Consider the following 20519-nt stretch of genomic DNA (forward strand, 5'->3'; position numbering starts at 1 on the left):
AAGTGCGGACCAGTATGAAGGGCAACTTGAAAGTGGACAGTGCGTTTGTGAACGCGGGTTCGGCGCTGCTTCACGTCGCAAAGGTGATTTTTGCAGAGCCCCTGACCCCGGTACAACCGGGAGCTTCCGGAGTTGAGTAGAGTGTGATGTTTTGGGTTTATTTTCATCAAAACATTACAGAGCTCGCTGCATTAGCCCAGTTTTACCTTTTTTTTTAGAAACAAAAAGCTCCACACCATGAGAATTGAAGTATTTATTAAACTCCAAATTCCACTACATCAAGTTGTACTTTTTTTTCCAAAAGTTGTACTCTTATTTGTGTGAATGACATACTTTCCTACAGTGTTGACCAATATAAATCGCTGACTAGTCACAGCGATACCATTTTAGTCACATGCACTAATTTTAGTAAAAAAAAGTCTTATATAGACTCAATACCAGTAAATGTATTTTACATGTAGATGTATTCAAGAAGGAGATAGATATATTAATGCTAAAGGGATCAAGGGATATGGGGAAAAAGCGGGAACAGGGTACTGAGTTAGACGATCAGCCATGATCATTTTGAATGGCGGAGCAGGCCCGAAGGGCCGAATGGCCTACTCTTGCTCCTATTTTCTATATTCCTATTTATTTACCAAATATCTACCACCATTCATTCACCAAGGAAGTAAAGCATTCAACCATCAAAAAATGTTCACACGCTCCAGGAACATAGGAACAGGGGTGGGCCATTCAGCCCCTTGAGCCTGGTTCACCATTCAGTTAGATCATGGCTGATCTGTATCTTAATTCCATTTACTCACCTTGGTTCCGTAACCCTTAATACCCTTGCCGTACAAAAATCTTGCCAATCTCTGTTTTGAAACATTCAATTGACCTAGCCTCAACAGCTTTTTGGGGAAAGAGTTGCAGATTCCCACTACCCTTTGCGTGAAGAAGTGTTTCCTGACATCACCCCTGAATGGCCTAGTTCTAATTTTAAGGTTATGCCCCCTTGTTCTGGGCTCTCCCACCAGAGGAAATAGTTTCTCTCTATCTACCCTATCAAATCCTTTAATCATCTTAAACACTTTAATTAGATCACCCTTTAATCTTCTATATTCACGGGAATACAAGCCTAATTTATGCAACCTGTCCTCATAACTTAACCCTTTTAGCCCCAGTATCATTGTGGTGAATCTGCGCTGCACCCCCTCCAAAGCCAATATATCCTTCCGGAGGTGCCTAGAAATCTCTGCTCATCCAGTTCCTAGCTTCTTGCCATTTAGAAAATATTCTGATCTATCTTTCTTCGGTCCAAAGTGGATGACCTCACATTTTCCCCACATTGAACACGATCTGCCACAGTTTTGCCCATTCACTTAATCTATCAATGTCCCCTCTGCAACTTTCTGCTCCCGTCTACACTACTTACTGTGCCACCTAATTTAGTGTCGTCAGCAAACTTAGATATACATCTCAAAAGCAAGATACTGCGGATGCTAGAAATCTGAAATAAAAATAGAAAATGCTGGAAATACTCAGCAAGTTAGGCAGCATCCGTGGAGAAAGAAACAGAGTTAACGCTTCAAATTGATGACCCTTCATCAGAACTGGAACTAGATACACATCTCTCTCTCTCTCTCTCTTCCTTCATCCTAGTCATTTATGAATATAGTGAAAAGCTATGGTCCCAGTACATATCCTTGGGGGACACCACTAGTCACATCCTGCCAATTTTAGTACATACCCATTATCCCAACTCTCTGTCTCCAACCTCCTAACCAATTCCCTATCCAAGCCAATAGGTTGCCTTCAATTCCATATGTGCTCATTTTTATTAACAATCTCTTATGTGGAACCTTGTAGCATGCCTTCTGGAAGTCTATGTAAATAACATCCATAGACACTCCCTTATGTACCATGTTAGTTACCTCCTCAAAAAATTCAGCTAAGTTCGTTAGACATGAATTACCCTTTACAAATCCATACTGGCTCTTTGATCAGATCATATTTGTCTAAATGCTCGCTCACTGCCCCTAATAACAGATTCTAGTAACAACTGATGTTAGACTAAAAAGCCTATAATTTCCTAGTTTATCTCTCCTACCCTTAAGTAATGGAGTGATATTGGCAGTTTTCCAATCTAAGGGGACAATTCTTGAATCAAGAGTTTTAGAAGATCATGACTAATGCATCATCAATTTCCTCACCTACTTCTTTTAATACCCTGGGGTGGAAGCCATCAGGTCTTGGAGATTTGTCTATCTTTAATCTTATTAGTTTCTCCATTGCTTATAGTTCCTCCCCTTGATTTATTTTTAGTTTTCCTTTTATCTCTCGTACTTTATCCACATCGTCTACTATGAAGACCGATACAAAGTAAGTCTGCCATTTCCTGATTTCTAATTACAATGTCACCTGCGTTGGTCATTAAGATGCCCACGTTACTCTTAGCCACCCTCTGCTTTACATCTTACCATTTTACCAACAAATGCACAAAAAGGTTAAAGTACGTCTTTATGCATGTACTGTGCAAAGGAACTTTGAGATCACATGCCCAATGACTGTATCTATTACTGATTTTTTAAATTTACTTGTCAGAAATGCAATTAGCCACATGTGGCTAGTGGCCAGTATATTGAACAACACTGCTTTACTGCAAACAGTCCCTTTTAGAATACCCAGAGCACTTTGTCATGTCCTTTTTTTTCATCTTACAGTGCTTTGTTCCACTAGTCAACAGTATGTGTTTAATGTGGTGAGATATTATGTATGAAATCATTGAAGTGTTAAAATTTTCTTCAAAAATCTCGGTAACTTTTTTTTAAAAAGGATTCATGAATAATTGTTCTTATGTGATGAATGTTTCTACGTGATAATGCTTGATCCCAGTATATGTGTTCTAAAACTGAAGGGCACAGGCACGATGGGCCGAATGGCCTCCTTCTGTGCTGTATCATTCATTCTATAATTGGCTTGTTCTCATGGGGTACTGACTCATGCAGACCATGAAGGTCCCAGTTTTAATTTGTCTGTGCTAAGTTACATGATTAGCCAGGATGCCACTGAGCTACAAAATTTAAAAATCAGCCGGGGTTCTCGGTCTTGATCACTATTTCTGTGCATATTTGAGGATATTAGGTGAAGACATTATTGTGCTCAGTTGTGATGCTTCCCACATTTGGAAAATGTGCCAACAATAAAAGAATGACCACTTGCATAAGATACTGAAAGACTGCTGCTGCCTGTAGAACTGTACTTGGCAAAAGTTGCCATTTTTAGGAGAGGATGAAAAATGAGTTTGATCAAATATTTAATATTTTACTGTAGAATTTTCTGTACTCATATGTTCCTTAGTTATTGCTTCAACCTATTGCCTGTACATTTTTAAGGTACGAGACTCACTCCCTCAGGTTTCACTCTGCTTATATTTCCTAATTTTATTGCTATTGTATCTGTATTTATGATTACAGCTGCCTTCAATATAAAATATTTCCATAATGTGAATACAAAAATAGTTTAATTTTGGTATCACACCTAAGAATCTATCTTGTGTGCTAATGTAACATTTTCATAGTGATCTTGTAAAAGAAACCTAACTTGGTTTTATGACTGACATTTCAACAAAATTATTGGTAAAAATATTTACTTTCGTCAAGAAGTCTAATATACCATGCGTGACCAGTGATAAAAGCATATGATTTGCTCATTTCTAGAAAATCCATATATGGAACTCCTTTTTGATATCATTTTTTTCCCAAGCATTGTTAGGCGATGCAAACGGTTAACCAGAAATAGAAGTAGTGGATTTTCTGAAAATTAAACTGGGAAGGAATCCCTTATGCTTTGTAAGATTAGCCACATTCAACACATTTATGGTTCTGTATCTAAACAAATTGCAAGCCATTGTTATTCAATCCAATCATTTCTGAAAATGACCGGTTTTGTCTAATTATCTACCTTTCATTTCACAATTGCTTGAAAGGATTGAGATTCCCATTTCGATACCTGGTTAGTTTTCAAGTAGTATCTTGAATGGAACTTTTTAAAAATACTGTTTTCAAAGAACTGTTCCTTTGATTTGCCTCAGAATTCATATTTAGTTTTCCCTTTTGTGCTTTATCTGGAAGATGTCCTAATTACACTGCCAACATTATCCTGAACCAATCCAAAATATCAGCTATTATATGAATCACTTTGGTGCAGCAATACAGTTTAGATAATGTTTGAAACAATGCTTTTCCTGTGAAAAACTTAACCTTCAATTTAAGTTTCTACCTTTTTCAGTTGTCTTAAAAGCTGTTTTTGCTAAAAGTACCCAAACTTAAAATTTAACTGGTTGAATTGATAGTGACTGGATTAATGTATTCAAGACTGAGCAGTTCAAACTACATTTCAAGAAATTATGCTTGTATGTAAAATATTAAATTGGTGTATAATGTGTACTTTCATATCATTAAAAGTGGAAGAATCCTAGATTGCAAAATACACACTCTACAGTGGTACTGTACTTGCATCGATTTATATTAATACCAAAATTAATGGTGAAAACTTGTCTAATTTTTATTTGTTTAAAAATACAGTGATGAGGCATAATGCTGCTTCAGGTGACATGTCACCGTAACCCTTACAACTGCCTTCGGGTCAAGGAAATTTCAATCTCCATGAGACTTTTAAAATAAAATATATATATATAGTTTGCCTATTTTAATGTTGAAACACAAATGTAAACCATAATAAAGATAATGTCATGAGTGGCTTTATCAATAAAACTAACAATAACTAAATGAAGTGCAATACAATTTTCAGTAGAAATTGTAAATACCTTCATATTTGAGTATATTGAAGACTGAGAGAGATAGATTTTTGGACACTAAGGGAATCGAGGGATATGGAGTTGAGGTTGAAAATCAGCCATGATCTTATTGAATGGCAGAGCAGGCTCGAGGGGCCGTATGGCCTACTTCTATTTCTTACGTTCTTAAATATTATCTTTGTTTTAAGTCAAACTTTAATTTTATTTCTATCTAATATACCCTATTCCATCTTTTTTTGCCTTTCTTAGCATAGAAAGCTGGTTGACATAGATAAATGGATATTGCTTGAACAGAAGATTGGAAGTAGTCAATAGCATTTAGGTTTAATATGTAAGGACATAGAGTGCAAAAGTAAAGAAGTAATAAATTTGTACAAGGCAATGGCTAGGCCACAGTTAGAGTACGGTGTACATTTTTCAGCGCTCCATAATAGAAAGGACATTAAAGCCATGGAGTACAGCATAGACTCACAAGGATACTAGGGATGGGAAATTCGTTATAGAGGAAAAACATCTGTTGAAAATGAACTACCCGATCATTTTAAAAAAGTGATCCAGTTATTGTATTTAATCACTTTAACATAAAATTACAACAATTATATTTTTTAGGGAAGGTAAAAGAAACTGCAGAGAAAGGAAGGCTTTGTATTTGCATTCTATCAAATGTTCCGTCATAGTTTAATAAGAAGGAGTAGTAATGGATTTCCTTGTTACACATTTACATTTCTGTGAAGCTCAAAAGCTAGGATAGAAATGTGTGCTCACAAAAATTAGCTTTCAGTTTAGTAGTTGATTCTGAACAATGTTGGGGGGGGGGGGGGGGGTTGCATAAGAGTGCAATAAGGCAGCCAAGGAACTACAAAACGACAGAGTTTGCAGGTAGCCAAATTAATACTGTGTGCAAGATATTACACATTGGAAGAAAGAATGGTATTGAACTAGCTAGGGAAGAGGCTGAAAGAAATCTGGGAGTGATGGTAAACCCAACACTTAATCATGCTGTCATTGTGACACAGCATTCAAAGCAAATGGAATGCTGAGCTTAAGTACCAAATTGGCTCAGACTTGTACTCTAATCATGCTGAAGCTGTATAGTGGTCTGATCACTGAAGGATAAGGGATATGTCCAAGCCCTGGAGACAATGCAGAGAATAGACACAAACCAAGTATCCAAGGACATGAGTTGAGAAGGGCTAATAAAGCTGACTGCTCAGCTTTGAACAGCCTTAACTCTCTTCAGTCTCCAGCCTCTTCACTCTGCCATTAGGGGCCATGCCCAAAGCTGCCTTAGGGAGCACTCTCTGGAATTCTCTCCCTAAACTTGTCTGCCTCACCACCACTTTCTCCTCAAAACCCACCTCTCTGCCCAAGCTTTTGGTTACTGCTTCTAATCTCATTTTCCTCATGCTTTTCTGAAGCACCCTGGGATGTCTTTCTATGTTAAAGGTATTACACAAATGCAAGTTGTGCTGGTGGTGAAGCAAATAAGAGGGATGCTATAAAGGTATGTCAAATACTGAAAAGAATAGAAATGTTAGTTATGATTTTAGTCATTACTACAAGACAATGGGATCTGATACAAACTGGTAAAAGGCAAATTCAAGTCTGTTTGCAAGTGGCACTTCTTCACAGTGATCAATATCTAGAATGTTCTTCTGGGTATGGTAGTGGAGGCAAAGACTGCAACATCATTCATTTAGGCAGTTAAATGTGATGGAGGAACTGTACATTTGTGTGGAAAGGTGAACAGAAACTTACATTTATATAGTGCCTTTAGCGCAACATAGAAAAATGACCGAAGGAAGTTCCCAGATGTGTTATCAGACAAAAATTGACACAGGAGGTATTAAAAGGGGTAACTAAAAGCTTGGTCAAAGAGGTGAGCTTTTAGGAGGGTCTTGAAGGAGGAGAGGTTTAGGGAGGGAATTCCAGCATTTGGGGTCTATACGGCTGAAGGCACAGCTGCCAACAGTGGGGTGAAGGGAGTGGGAGATGCACAAGAGGCCAAAGTTGGAGGAATGCACTGTTCTCTGACAGTTGTACGGCTGGAGGTTACAGAGATAGGGAGGGACCAGACCATCTGGCGATTTGAACACCAGGATAAGAATTTTAAATTGGAGGCGTTGGGAGACCGGGAGGCAATGTAGGTCAGCAAGCACAGGGGTGATGAATGCACAGGATAGAATATGGGCAGCAGAGTTTTGGATGAGCTGAAGTTTATGGAGGATGGGAAGCTGGCCAGAAGAGCATTGGTATAGTTAAGTTCAAAGGTAATAAAGGCATGGATGAGGGTTTTCAAAGCAGATGGGCTGAGGTGTGGGGCAGAGACAGGTGAAGTTACAACAGTGAAAATAGGCAGTCTTTGTGATGGAGATGATACAACCCCATGTCTTTGGATGATGTTGCCAAGGGGCAGTGTGTAGATGAGGAAGAGGAGCTAGCCCAATGATAGATCCTTAGGGTCACCAGAGGTAATGATGGGGGTGGGGGAGGGGAGGTGAGGAGAAACCATTGCTGGAGATGCTCTGGCTATGATGGGTAAGTTTGGTTAGGTATCAAGCAAGGGCAGTCTTATTCAGCTGGACAACAGGATACATGCGTTGGAAGAGGATGGTGTGATTGGAGGCAGCAGAGAGGTCAAAGATGGAAATGTACCAGTCGCAATGTAATTTGTGACTTCGATTAGGGCAGTTTTGGTGCTGATTGCAGTTCAAATGTGCAGTTGCGGGAAAGATGGGCATGGATTTGGGAGGCAACAACACATTTGAGGAATTTGGAACGGAAAGGGAGGTTGGAGATGGGGTGGCAGTTAACAAGGACTGAGATGTTGAGGGTGGGTTTTTTGAAGAGGGGGGAACCATTTACAATGCCAACTAGCATGGGGGCCTGGAAGGAGCTTGGTCAGTATTAGTGGGAACTGGGGTCAAAGGAGCAGGAGATGAGCTTCATTAACAAGATGAGCTCCGAGAGGGCATGAAGGGAGACAGGAGAGAACCTAGAGAAAGATGAGGGTTCAGAGCTAGGGCAGGGGCAAACATTGAGGGAGGTTTGGCTTGGTGGGGAAGGGGAGGGGCAGCATGCAGTATAGGCAGCTGAACGGATGATCTTAATCTTAGCAACAAAGAAGTCCATGAGCTTCTTGCACCTTGTTGGGGATGAGGATGGAGGGGGTAGGGAAGAGGGGTTTCGGGAGATAGTTGGTAGTGGAGAGAAGAAGCCGGAGGTTCAAGGATGATCCTGGAGTAGTCAGCAGTTTTTGCAGAGGAGAGCAAGGTCCAGTCGTGCTTGATATGATAGTCAGATCTAGTGATGGATGGCTAAACCTGTTGTGCACCAGATACGCTCACGGCTGTGTCCCTTTGACTTGAGAGAGCAAAGATGAAGCCATACCAATGGGAGCGAAAGGATTTTATTGGGGACAAGGGCATCAAAGATGGAGGTAAATGGTGGAGCAGATAGACAGCTGCAGAAGTATTGTGGAAAATGGAGGGACAAAGGCTAGATAATTGGGAGTTTGAAAGTGCAGTTGTAAGTGACATGTGGTAGTGTGCATTCCAGATGCAGAAATAGAGGGATGTGGATGATGAGGGATACAAGGAAGTGGTCAGAGATGGCCTTGTCTGTGATTGAGAATAGAGAGGCTACGTGAGATGGCAAGGTGGAAAGGGTTGCCGAGATCAGGGTTAGGAGAGTTTATACGGAGGTAGAGCTTAAGGGAGGGCAGTAAAATCAGAGGCCAGTCAAATAGTCTCACATATATGTATTTATCTTGTGATCTAATCTTTGTAATTTAATCCATATTTTCTTAATGAATGTTTGGTATTATACATGTTATACAAGTTACATTAACACTATAATCATAATTACTCATGCCACTTTTTCATGTTGAAACCATGTTAAGAGCATTGTGAACATTTTCACTGAGTTTCCATCTCTCATTTCTAGGTAATTTAGTTTTTACGAAGGGCAGATGACATTTTCAAATACTGACATCCTTCCATGATGAGCTTTGAAAGTTTTGAATGCAACATAATGAATCCAGCACATTTGGTAAGTGTTCCTCATTTGGTAAGTGTTCCTGAGTTTATCAGAATGACAGTGGCAGGTAAACAAACATTTTCTACTTTGAATATAGTGGTATTAAGTACTCCTGTACTTTCTGTTGAAAAAAGAACTTGCATTTATATAGTACTATTACAAATTGTGGGCCTAGCTTAAATATTCGATTGGGTTCAGAAGTGCTGGTCACTCTGAGCGTCTTACTTTCAGGAGTGTCCCTGTACTGCCCAATATCCAAACAGCAAAACCCAGGAGTATACCAATAGCATCTCCTTGTGATCTGAACTGGATACTGTCTTTCACAAGTGTCCTCATATGTGCTTCGATCTTTCAGACTGAATTTTAAGTTGCTTTATTTTACAGACAGCAAATGAATGTACAGAGTAACAGTTCTAATCAAATCTTGCTGTAATCCACCTAACTTCCCATCCCTCCATGAGAGCAAGAAAAATAATTTCAAAATATATGCACACTATACAAATTAGCAGGCTCACCTAACTTTTCTTGGTCAGCCTTCTGGTTCTGGTAGGCTGTGGGCTTAAGATAAGCAAGCTTTCCCTTGCTTGGCTGAGCTCCTTCCCTAGACCTAACTGGCCTGCCTGACTGTTTCTTCTCTCCGTGCGTTAACAGGAAATAGAAGGGCGGTGTCTCCAACCCCTTCCCTGTAGAGGGATTTGCCAGCAGTCCTGCCATCTCCTAAGAGTATATCTTCAGCAGACACCCCCTGTTGGGCTGACATAAATAGAATCAGTCCCCCCATAATAGGTGTGGATGTTTGTTAAACCATCTGAGACAAGATAGCATATTGCTTAATGCCCCCTTGGTGTGGAAACCTGTTCAGTGCCTATCTCATTAATATCTCACCACCGTCCCCGCCCCCCCCCCCCCCAAATCTTGATGGTTGCAGCCTCCTTTGTGAATTTGTTTTAAAATGCAACATTTAACATACTCCCAAATTCTTACCACCTCTCAATGCTTCATCAGGAATGAATTACTTTGAGTGTAATTATTGTTGTGTACAGCAAAGTCCCACAAACAGCACATGAATAAATGACCAAATTATATGGTTTTTTTGGTGTTGGTTGAGGGAAGATTGTTGGCTCTTCAAATAATGCCATGGAATATTTTATTTCCCTGAGCTGGCAGACTGAGTGGAGCCTTGGTTTAATTAGACTACATGGACCTTCCTCTAGTCCATGGGAACACTCACAGACTGCAACGAACAGATAAATACCTGAGCCAGGGGCTGACATAAAACACCTTTCATTTCCTTAAGTTGGATACCATCGGGGCCTCATTTTGTCTCAACTTCATCTGATTCTCTTAGCTCTGCCAACTCCACCCTCTTCAGCAGTGAAAACAAATGCAAAGTAACCATTCAGCACCTCTGCCCTATCTTGGGACTGTACCCAGATGTGCCCTGCAAAGTCTTATCTGGTCTTTGATTGCCATGGGTCATTTTATTATGTTAAAGGCACTATATAAATGCAAGTAGTTGTTGTTGATTTCTCTCCGACTCCTAACTTAACTAGAAAAGGCCTTGTTATCACGGTCACACGTATCCACAATCCATATTTACATTGCTCACTATTCTCCAGTGAATTATTTTACTTTAATGGAGACATCCAGAGGCAAATTAAACTACTTTGGTTTCATTTTGCCATGCACCCACCTTTCAATCTGAGGGACATGCATGATGGTTTTTTTGTCCATTTAGGTAGATTTCTAAAAGCCTTCCATACTGAAGTATCTACTCTACATAAGTCCTCACTCATTCCTGACATCAAATTATCTGCAGCAGTAACTTGTCTGATGTTATGATCATTATTGCCTGGATATTCCCTCATGTGGAGGTCCAATATCATCACTGGATTACTGCTAAAAGATTGTCTAGTAAATGATTTTCCATAGTGCTGCCTCTGAAAAACAACTAATTTCATCCACAAATATTTCAGCTATTCCCCTATCAGCTCACTAAATAATTGAGTAATTAAAATCCTCCCCTTGTATTTACAGTATCTAATTCTGTGAACCTTTTTAATTTGTGCAGCGTTTTGTCCTGAAGAGTCCCAGTTTCTTTCTCCTCAACTAATACCTCATCTATGGTATTAGTGAATCTTTTCTATACCCTCTCTGTTGCCTTAACATCCTCGCTAAAGTAGAGTGCTCAAAACTGGACACTATTCCAACTGGCCTAACCACTAATTTGTATAGGTTTACTATTACCTCTGCTTTTGTACTCTATACCCCTATTTATAAAACATAGGACCCCACACACATTCATTTACACCTTTATCAACTTGTCCCCTCATTTTTTAAGAATGTGTTTTCTATCTCTGTATTCCATTTAGTGTAGATCATCTTAATTTTCCTCACCAGATATATTATGTCACATTTATCCACATTCAGTTTTATATGACATCTAACTGTCCAATCTACGTCCTCCTGAGTCACTTACAGTTCTCTTCAGTTAACGACACTGCCTATGTATGTCAACTACAAATCGAGCGTCCCCATGTCCAGATCATTATTATATAAAAATGAGCAATGATCCCAACACTGATCACTGGGGTATGCCAGTTTATATCCCTTCAAACAAGAAATAAATCTTTGCACAAAAAATGGCTACTATCCACTGTTTTATTATGAATGCATTCTTGCTGTATTTATTTATGTACTTTTTTTGCTATGAGATTTCCATTTTTTTAAAATTGTTAGTTTAAAAACTGAATGCCCAAACTTGTATTTCTTTTCCTAAGAGTTTTTAAAATGTTTCTCATGATAAAAGTTATGCAATGATGAGATTTCTAATAAACTATTTTTCCAAATATCAGTTGTGCCCACTTGTGACTTTTTTTCTTTAAAAAGCTCCAGTGGATAAGATGCTACTTGTAAAAAGTCAGTGGAGGTAGGGAGAAAGATCAATTTGCTGTGAAAAAATTAGTCTCCAGGAACACTCTCTTCATCTACTCTCCCACGAGGAAAGAGTTTTTCTCTAGTGGAGAATTATCACTGTTTAGAACCACATTAGCATTACTACCTGACCTGGTGAAATTAGTGATATTTTAACAATGTAATGACACAGTAAACAAGGGGGGGAAAGCTGTGAGGTTGAGGAGTGGCAAAGGTCCTTTTAGTATTTTTCAGTTTTCTAAAGGGATACAAGATGTCTTGGTACACTACAACTCATTTGCTCCTAGTAAGGTTCAGGTTGATATTCATTGCCATTGTACCTTTGCTTTCAAGAAATGTGGAAATTTCTGTATTAAACAGCAAAATGACCACCATAGATGAAAACCAAAGTTCTTTCATAAATGTTAGAAATTATATTTTACATGAACGTTACAAAAATCAATAAAGAATTTGGGTTTTACATAGGATAGAACAGAAAAAACTTTCATAAATCACACATTCCTCAAGTCAGTATTTTTGGTAGTAGTTGCTACAGTTTAGGCACATAACCGGTAGTTCATACAACACAACTAGGAAGAGAATAGTAAGGCACATACTGGAGCTGTGTGTATGTAATAAAATATGTTCACATTTCTAAAGCATGCAGCAATACATATATACCACTGCTTGCCTCTTTTTAAAAAAAAATCAAAGAACTCCATAAGAACCATTGTAATAGCTTTTATCAAAGGCCATTCTAGTAATGTCAACTTGGGTTCTAACAACACTAAGTTTTGTTTATTCTTTACGAACTAGAGTATAAACTGCAGTAAAATGGATAGTGGTTCCTAACTGGTGATTCAACAGCTCGCAAGTAAATTCACATTCAAAAAGAAGTCAATTCAGTGGGCGTGTGTATTTGCATGTCACACAAGAGATGAGAAATGTGTTATCAATTCCATTTATGTTAAGGTCTATACAATGACTTCTAAAGGAATGCCAGAATATTTAAAAGTTTAAAATGCAGCTCTGCACCATGATACACTTATACAGATTCATAAATACAAATAAATTCATGAGAAATACTATTAAAACAAACTAGTAAAGGTGGCACACCAGTGAATAAATGTGCTATGGTGATGAAGTGACAGTCATAGGCTCACGCTTGTGATTTTCTAAAAGGTGAAATTGATCCTGGCCCCTCTCATTGATGTTTCTACTGTACTTCAGAGTAACAGTGGTAGAGGCCTCAAAGCAGATCATCTACTTGCCCTCCATCACTGAATGGCAAGTGCCATGAGCCAAGTAAAACAATTAACCAATATCAGATCTGTTTCAGTACCAAGTCAGGAAAAATAAAAGTGCTGTAGCCTGACAGACAAATAAAGGTAGCAACTTGTTCATATGTACCTTTCATAAATATTCAAAATTTGGAGCATATTACCACTCCATTCCACATTGTGGAAAAGTCTGTATATACAGTCAGGATTTACAGACAAATGTGTCAGGCAAATGGGCATTGCACCAGCTATCTCTTCACAACATTGACTGCCACCTACAAAAATACAACTTTAAAAACAAAAACAATACAGTAACTACAGTTTGTGTAAAACTTTCAATAGGAATATATTTTTGAAGAAGTCTATAACAAGTCCCACAGAATATTTCCAGAGATAGACTTTGGTATAAAATTCCAACTATCAGAGAGGAGCTGTACGTGAAAACAATGCTCGCACCTGTCCATCATAATTATGATTAACCCACAGGTAGAACAACTGCACCGTGGGCACACATTCACTGGAGTTGGACTCTATATGCACAAATAAGCAGCTTTACCTGAAACAAAAGCAGTGTTCCATTAGAAAGTGGTATCAGATTAATACATTTCAGCAGCAGTTTATGCTTATTTTAATGATCTATAATAAAAAAAATTAATTAAATGGTAATGATTCAGAGTACGGTTGCAAGCTTAGCCACCATTGTGCTGAGTTAGGCAATCTCTGCTGGAGGTGCTACAATTGGCCTCAGTATACTGAACTTGGAGGGGAGATTGGGGAACACAACTGGCATTCCTGGCCCCTGGTAGGTTTCAGGCAAAGACAATATTGGACGTAATTGTGATTCCACCTATGGTTGAATACTTTACTCACTTTCTGTACTGCAAGAAGAATGCCCACTTTGAATGAAGCACCATGAGGCTGCTAGCACCATTGGAACCATACCCTCACATGAACTAGTAGCTTTAGGAGGAGAAATTGACGAAATATTTATACACTAGACAACTATGCAGTGAACCTCAGTTTAAAATGAAGATTAATTGCCATTTGAACTCAAATGGGCAAGCATCAACAACCCCTTCCAAAGAATAGCAGCAAACTGGTCTCAAGACTCATCCTATCACACAGTGTGCCTCTTGATGCAGGGCAGCAGCACCAGAGAGAAGTTTGCAGTCTACAAAGCCTCATCATTTTAGATGAAAGGCAGCAAAGATAGGAAACAATAAAAGATTTTCTGACAGACAATTCAACATTTTACTTAAAGGGAAAGTCAGGGAGAAGGCCGGGGGTGGGGGGAGTCAGGGAGAAGGGGAGAAAAGTTTTTTGTTCAAAGTACTGTACTAATGTTGATGTTAAATATTAGGAATATATACCCAGATAAGAATTTTTAAAAATCATGTTTCCAAAGCCAATGTTGCTCAGTGACATTACTGACATGAGCAGCCATTTCTAATGAGGCTCTAATTCATTTAAAAGCAGCTGCACTTCATACGAGCCTAAGTTGATCCAAAATCACCTGACCCTGAAAAAAACATGCTACTGGCTAGGCACACTATATACTTTGCTAATAGCACTGGTTCTCAAAGTCAGGCATGTGCAGATCAAATCATCAAGGATTCTATGTCTGATCGTTACCCTTGTCCCTGCGTATACAGACATTGAACAAAGACAATATTGGACTCATAGTTGAATAGCACACCAACACTCAATATCTACATCTATACATGAAGGTTGTCCAACTAGCAGAGGTTATCACCAGCCACAACCACAGAGATCACCACTTTTGGTCAAGGAAGAAAGTAAAATGGATCACCCTTTGCTGCAAGTTTAAACGGCAATGTCACAACAGGTAGGTTAATTAATTTAACTACTCCTAGTTTATATTAAGAGTTAAAAGTAGCCTTGTGCCAGCAATAAACTAATTCTCCCACTAAATGATCCAGATTAAAGATTGGGTGACCTGCTTCATGCTGGTCTGTAATTATTGTGATTAGAGCATGTCACTATTTCAATATGTTATAAATCTTCTAACTATTTGCACAGAGATTTACTACAATACATTAGAGTATAACTACCTTGGCAGTAGGTGCTTCAGCAAGTCTAATAAATAACTTATTAGGGCCAGGCACTGGACTGAAGGAATAAATAAAATGACTATCCTGGAAAAACAAAAACACACATTAAATTAGTCACTAAGTAGATCTTAACATAAAAATCAACATTTCCTCATAAAACATTTAGGAGCTTATTAAAAAAAAGGGTGACTATATATTTTTTCAGCATTTATTTAAATTATAATTAAATACCATTCATAGACTATTTAAATTTACACCAAGCAGAATAACAATCTGTCACAGCCACCAACAGCGGTGAAGTGCTGCCTTTATAGTAAATCAAGATCCAAAAAGGTATGTGGGTGAAATGAAACTGAAGAGTTTATCTATTTCATAAGGAATAGGAGAATTATATTTCTAAAGTGCAGATGCTCTGGGCAATTGTGAGTATTACAACATGTGGAAATACAATGTTGTGCATTAAAACACATCACTTCAAATCTAAGTATATCAGACAATGCCACAAATGTGGTAAGAGCAGAATTATACTGTGGTTTTGGTGGGAAGGCTGGTAAAAGAAGTTTTTAAAAATCCACACAGGCATAAACCTACATCTCCATAACCCAATGAAATGGTACACTGTCCTATACCACTACGTTTAACTAAGTCTGTCCAGATAATGAAATTTCGATGAGTATTTTTCTTAAGGTGTGAAGTTAGCATGCTAGGAATCAGTAGGGGAGAAGTTTGAATGTGAATCTAACTTGGATCTATTAGTTGGGATTGTAGAACTCGACTGATTTCTGTACTGTTAGGAAGCATATGGTAAAACTGTTGGCCTTGGCTGCACTTATCTTTGAATAGGTGGAATTGTGGTCATTCAAACAATTTCTTTCTTCTTTGCTCTGTATCCTCTATGGTAGTCAGGTTGGTCCATAAATGTTTCCTGACCCTTCTCCTTTGCAAAATGGTAGCAATGTAAGATGTGCTAAACTACTAGCTCAGACCTGCTCGGACACTGGCTTTCCTTGGTCCTTACAACACAGGAAACAAGCAACTGTAGAGGTTGCTCAAACTATTCTGTGCAAGAGAGACATTTAGATAGTGGAAACAACATTCCAGTCTGATTTGTGTGACAGCAGATAAAACAATGGAACAATTTCTTCACCCAAATTAAACTGGGAAGTGACCTTACATAAAAACACTGGATGACTCCTAAGGACAGTTGGGTTTGAATACCATATCAAATATGGCTGGGGTACAATAAGGGTTTGTAGTTCACTAGCACTGTGACCATAAACTAATGCTAAAAAAGTGTAGCTTTCCAAATAAGAGACAAATTCATACATTCAAAGAGGTTGGAACAGTCAGTACATTAGCTTGTGGCGAGCAAAAGGTCCAATTGGGAAACAGTGAGGGCCTAAGAGGGACAATTTCTAAATAGATTACATAAAACAGGATACCAAATGATCATGAAAGACAAATAGTTGCAACAGGAACTCAAATAATAACCAGGTTTTAAACCAATGTTGAACAGATACTAGCAATACTCAAGAATACAAGGGCATCACAAAGTAGGAAGGACAACACATCAGATAGTACTAACCAATCTAGTAGAATACCACTTCACAATTTTTTTCCATTTATATTATAAGCAATAAATGCATGCTCTGCAAGAACTAACTGATGTCTACCACTAGGAACAGGAGATCTGACCTAGCAGTTGCCATCTTTCAATAATCAGGTTGTTGACTGGATGTAATATTTCACCCCATCTAATTAAGAAAATCCTTCCTATGAGGTAGTGAGATACTGCCACTGCTCATTGTCTTGATTTCTCAGAACCATGGCTTGCACAACCTCTAAAGGTTACCAGTATAACTCACTCTGTCTTCTCAGATCTTTAGAAACATTCATGGGATCAGTAGCAGAAACCTTCTTGTTCAGGAAAAGGACTGTCCAGCCTCCAGGCTGACTTGGCATCTGTACTCAAACAGAAACGTGGGAGCCGATGGTTTTTCAGAAGCTGAATAGGTTTAATCTCCAGAGACCCTGTACGATGCATGGGCTTAAGTGTTCCAGATTTAGCCTGATTAGAATGGGTGATAATCAATTGATGCACCAAGTTGTCAACTTGCCCTAAACCAAGTTCCCTTGTAGATGGGCCCCTCACCCTCGCAAAATCAGGTGTATGCCTGTTACCAGTGGGCATGGCTGCTGAAGGGATTATGCTGTTGTAAATTATGCTTTTGAAGCCCCCCCTCCTCCAATAAAATCAAGGACGATGACCTGGTTGAACCTCACTGGGTTGAAAAAGGAGCTCTGCAGGCTGGTCACTGGCTGAGCAGGTACAACTGAAATGGTCGCATAAAATCTACAAAGATGTCATCAGACCTAAAATTCCTAAATAACCTTTCCCACTGGGATCTAGGACCCTTCCGGCAAAAGGGATATCAGATCCTCAAGTACTATAAAGCAATTAGAAGGCAGGAAAACATTTCTGGAACAACGTCCCAGAGACTACCCTACATCCTAGGGTTTTAAAAGAGGTGGCTGCAGAGAGAGTGGATGCATTGGTTTTGATCTTCCAGAATTCTAGTATGGTCCCCTTGGATTGGAAGATAGAAAATGTAAGCCCGCTATTCAAGAAAGGAGGGAGAGAGAAAAAACAGGGAACTATAAGCCAGTTAGCCTGACATCAATAGTAGGGAAAATGCTAGAATTTTATTAAGGATGTAGTAACAGGGCACTTAGAAAATCGTAATATGATTAGGTAGAGTCAACACGATTTTATGAAAGGGAAATCGTGTTTGACAAATCTATTAAGAGTTTTTTTTTGAGGGTGTAACTAGCAGGGTAGATAAGGGGGAACCAATAGATGGGATTTTCAAAACGCATTCGATAAGGTGCCACACAAGAGGTTGTTACTCAAGATTAGGGCTCATGGGATTGGGGGAATCAGCATGGATTGAGGATTGGTTAACGGACAGAAAGCAAAGAGTAGGAATAAACGGGTCATTTTCAGGTTGGCAGGTTGTAATTAGTGGAGTGCCGCAGGGATCGGTGCTTGGGCCTCAGTTATTTACAATCCATATAAATGACTTAGATGAAGGGACAGAGTGTAATGTTTCCAAATTTGCTGATGATACAAAGCTAAGTGGGACAGTAAGCTGTGAGGAGGATGCAAAGGGATATAGTCAGGTTAAGTGAGTGGGCAAGAAGGTGGCAGATGGAGTATAATGTGGGAAAATGTGAGGTTATTCACTTTGGTAAGAAAAATAGAAAAACAGATTATGTTTTAAATAGTGAGAAACTATTAAATGTTGTTCAGAGGGAGTTGGGTGTCCTTGTACATGAAACACAGAAAGTGAACATGCAGGTACAGCAAGCAATTAAGAAGGCAAATGGTATGTTGGTCTTTATTGCAAGGGGGTTGGAGTACAAGAGTAAGGAAGTCTAGCTGCAAATGTACAGGGCTTTGGTGAGACCACACCTGGAATACTGTGTACAGTTTTGGTCTCCTTATCCAAGGAAGGACATACTTCCCTTAGGAGGTAGTGCAACAAAGGTTCACTAGATTAATTCCTGAGATGAGAGAGTTGTCCTATGAGGAAAGATTGAGTAGAATGGGCCTATACTCTCTGGAGTTTAGAAAAATGAGAGGTGATCTCATTGAAACATAAGATGCTAAGAGGGTCTTGACAGGGTAGATGCTGAGAGGATGTTTCCCCTGGCTGAAGTCTAGAACTAGGGGACATAGTCTCAGGATAAGGGGTCGGACATTTAGGACTGAGATGAAGAGGAATTTCTTCACTCAGAGGGTCCTGAATATTTGGAATTCTCTATCCCAGAGTGCTGTGGATGCTCAGTCAGTGAGTATATTCAAGACTGAGATCGATAAATTTTTGGACTCTAAGGGAATCAAGGGATATGGAGATTGGGGGGGAAAGTGGAATCGAGGTTGAAGATCAGCCATGATCTTATTGAATGGCAGAGCAGGCTCGAGGGGCCGTATGGTCTACTCCTGCTCCTATTTCTTATGTTGCAGCATTTCGTAATTGACTATTAATCCCAGCTGTTAGAACTGTAATGAGTATCTGCCACAATGCTGTGCTGGCAGACCTGAAGTATGCATGTCTGAACAGCCAATCATCTAGGTACAGAAATACATGCAGGCACCACACCTAGAGATGATGTGCAACTACTGACACGTAGTGAAAATCCTGGGTGCAGAAGAATGGCCAAAAGCTGATAACTTTGCCACTTGAAACTGAACCTGATAAACTCTTAGTAACATTCCCACAGTGATATGCAAGTATACATTATTTAGATCTATGTGCAGCTAACCAGTCCCTTGGGAATACTTCCTGGATAATCTGTGGTAATGTCAAAAGCATGAATACATGATTTTCAGCACAATTTTTAAAAGCCATTGGTAGATATTGATGCAGACCTGCTGTTCAAACTTAAATATGTTTCTGATGCAGTTGTTGCATTTCACAGTCAGTGCTGAAGGACGTAACCTATAAACACAGACCAGCTGAGGCACATCTCTCTGCTAAGTGTAAAATTTCAATTTGTATCTTTGCCATATATACAAATGCTCATCTGTTTATTGTTGCCTACTTTATTTACTCCAGATGTTTTGGCAGCAAGAGGAGCCTTCAATCATACAAGTCCTGGGGCTTCATGGCACATGTACATGCTCAGCACAGATTTTTAACTCGCCACCCAAGCATAAAACCGGCCTTGCGGATCAGCCGTCAGTTATAGAAATCGTCCTCGGCATTTCATGGAAATCAATGGAAATGAAAATCGGGCTGTTTTTACAACGCCAGTTTTACGCCCAGGTGGCAAGTTGAAAATTTACCCACATGATTTCCCCACAACACCTCAAGTTTGGCTATATACTTACCATGTATGGAAAATACAAAATGAAGAACAAGTACTTACCAAAAATACAGGAAGTTGAAACTTATCATTTAGAACAACAGCCTGAACACTGCAGGGTCCACAGAGTTTAGCCACTATATGGTCGTGGCTAAAAAAGTTTGCATGAAAGATAAAGAGAAGAATCCCAGTTCCTAGAGAAAAATAGTACTGGATTACAGTTGAATTCATATACATGCAAAGCTGATACAATACAAATCCAACGCTTAATAGCTGGCGCGCTTGTGCGAACACGATTTGCCTGCCATACGCGATGGGCATTAAAACAAATGAAGCCAGAACTGCCTCCCCAATATCTAAATTAAATTTAACAGCGCCCGACAAAAAAAATGAACAAAAACAGCAGTGTATCAAAACATGTTCCTGTATTCAAATAATGTTTCAAACATATCCTCAGTATTATCCAAAAGATAGCACCTCTGATAACGTAGCACTCCTTCAGTACTGTATTTAAGCATCAGCCTAGTTTTCGTGCTCAAGTCCTGA

General features: G+C 39.1%; 2 protein-coding genes across 3 annotated transcripts in view; one reads left to right on the forward strand and one right to left on the reverse strand.

Annotated features, from left to right (window-relative positions):
• LOC137322894 (paraspeckle component 1-like) overlaps positions 1 to 20519 on the forward strand; it is a 127622-nt gene that overhangs the window by 83598 nt on the left and 23505 nt on the right. The window contains exon 10 of one of the 2 annotated variants that reach the window (XR_010963250.1): positions 8747 to 8851. Coding sequence is in view for 1 of the 2 variants with exons in the window: in XM_067986098.1 (XP_067842199.1) it covers positions 8747 to 8755 (9 nt within the window). In the remaining variant the exon portion in view is untranslated. Of the gene's footprint in view, positions 1 to 8746; positions 11667 to 20519 lie in introns of those variants that run through there. The other variant, XM_067986098.1, reaches the window with a different exon arrangement.
• Positions 239 to 20519, reverse strand: part of mphosph8 (M-phase phosphoprotein 8) — an 85413-nt gene continuing 65132 nt past the window's right edge. Inside the window, exons 12-14 of the mRNA XM_067986095.1 lie at positions 20037 to 20167; positions 15105 to 15188; positions 239 to 13588 (exon numbers count right to left, since the gene is read on the reverse strand). Of these exons, the coding sequence (XP_067842196.1) occupies positions 13547 to 13588; positions 15105 to 15188; positions 20037 to 20167 (257 nt within the window). The 3' untranslated portion in view covers positions 239 to 13546. The remainder of the gene's footprint in view (positions 13589 to 15104; positions 15189 to 20036; positions 20168 to 20519) is intronic.

This window comes from Heptranchias perlo, chromosome 6, assembly GCF_035084215.1.
Source record: "Heptranchias perlo isolate sHepPer1 chromosome 6, sHepPer1.hap1, whole genome shotgun sequence".
Taxonomy (NCBI): domain Eukaryota; kingdom Metazoa; phylum Chordata; class Chondrichthyes; order Hexanchiformes; family Hexanchidae; genus Heptranchias; species Heptranchias perlo.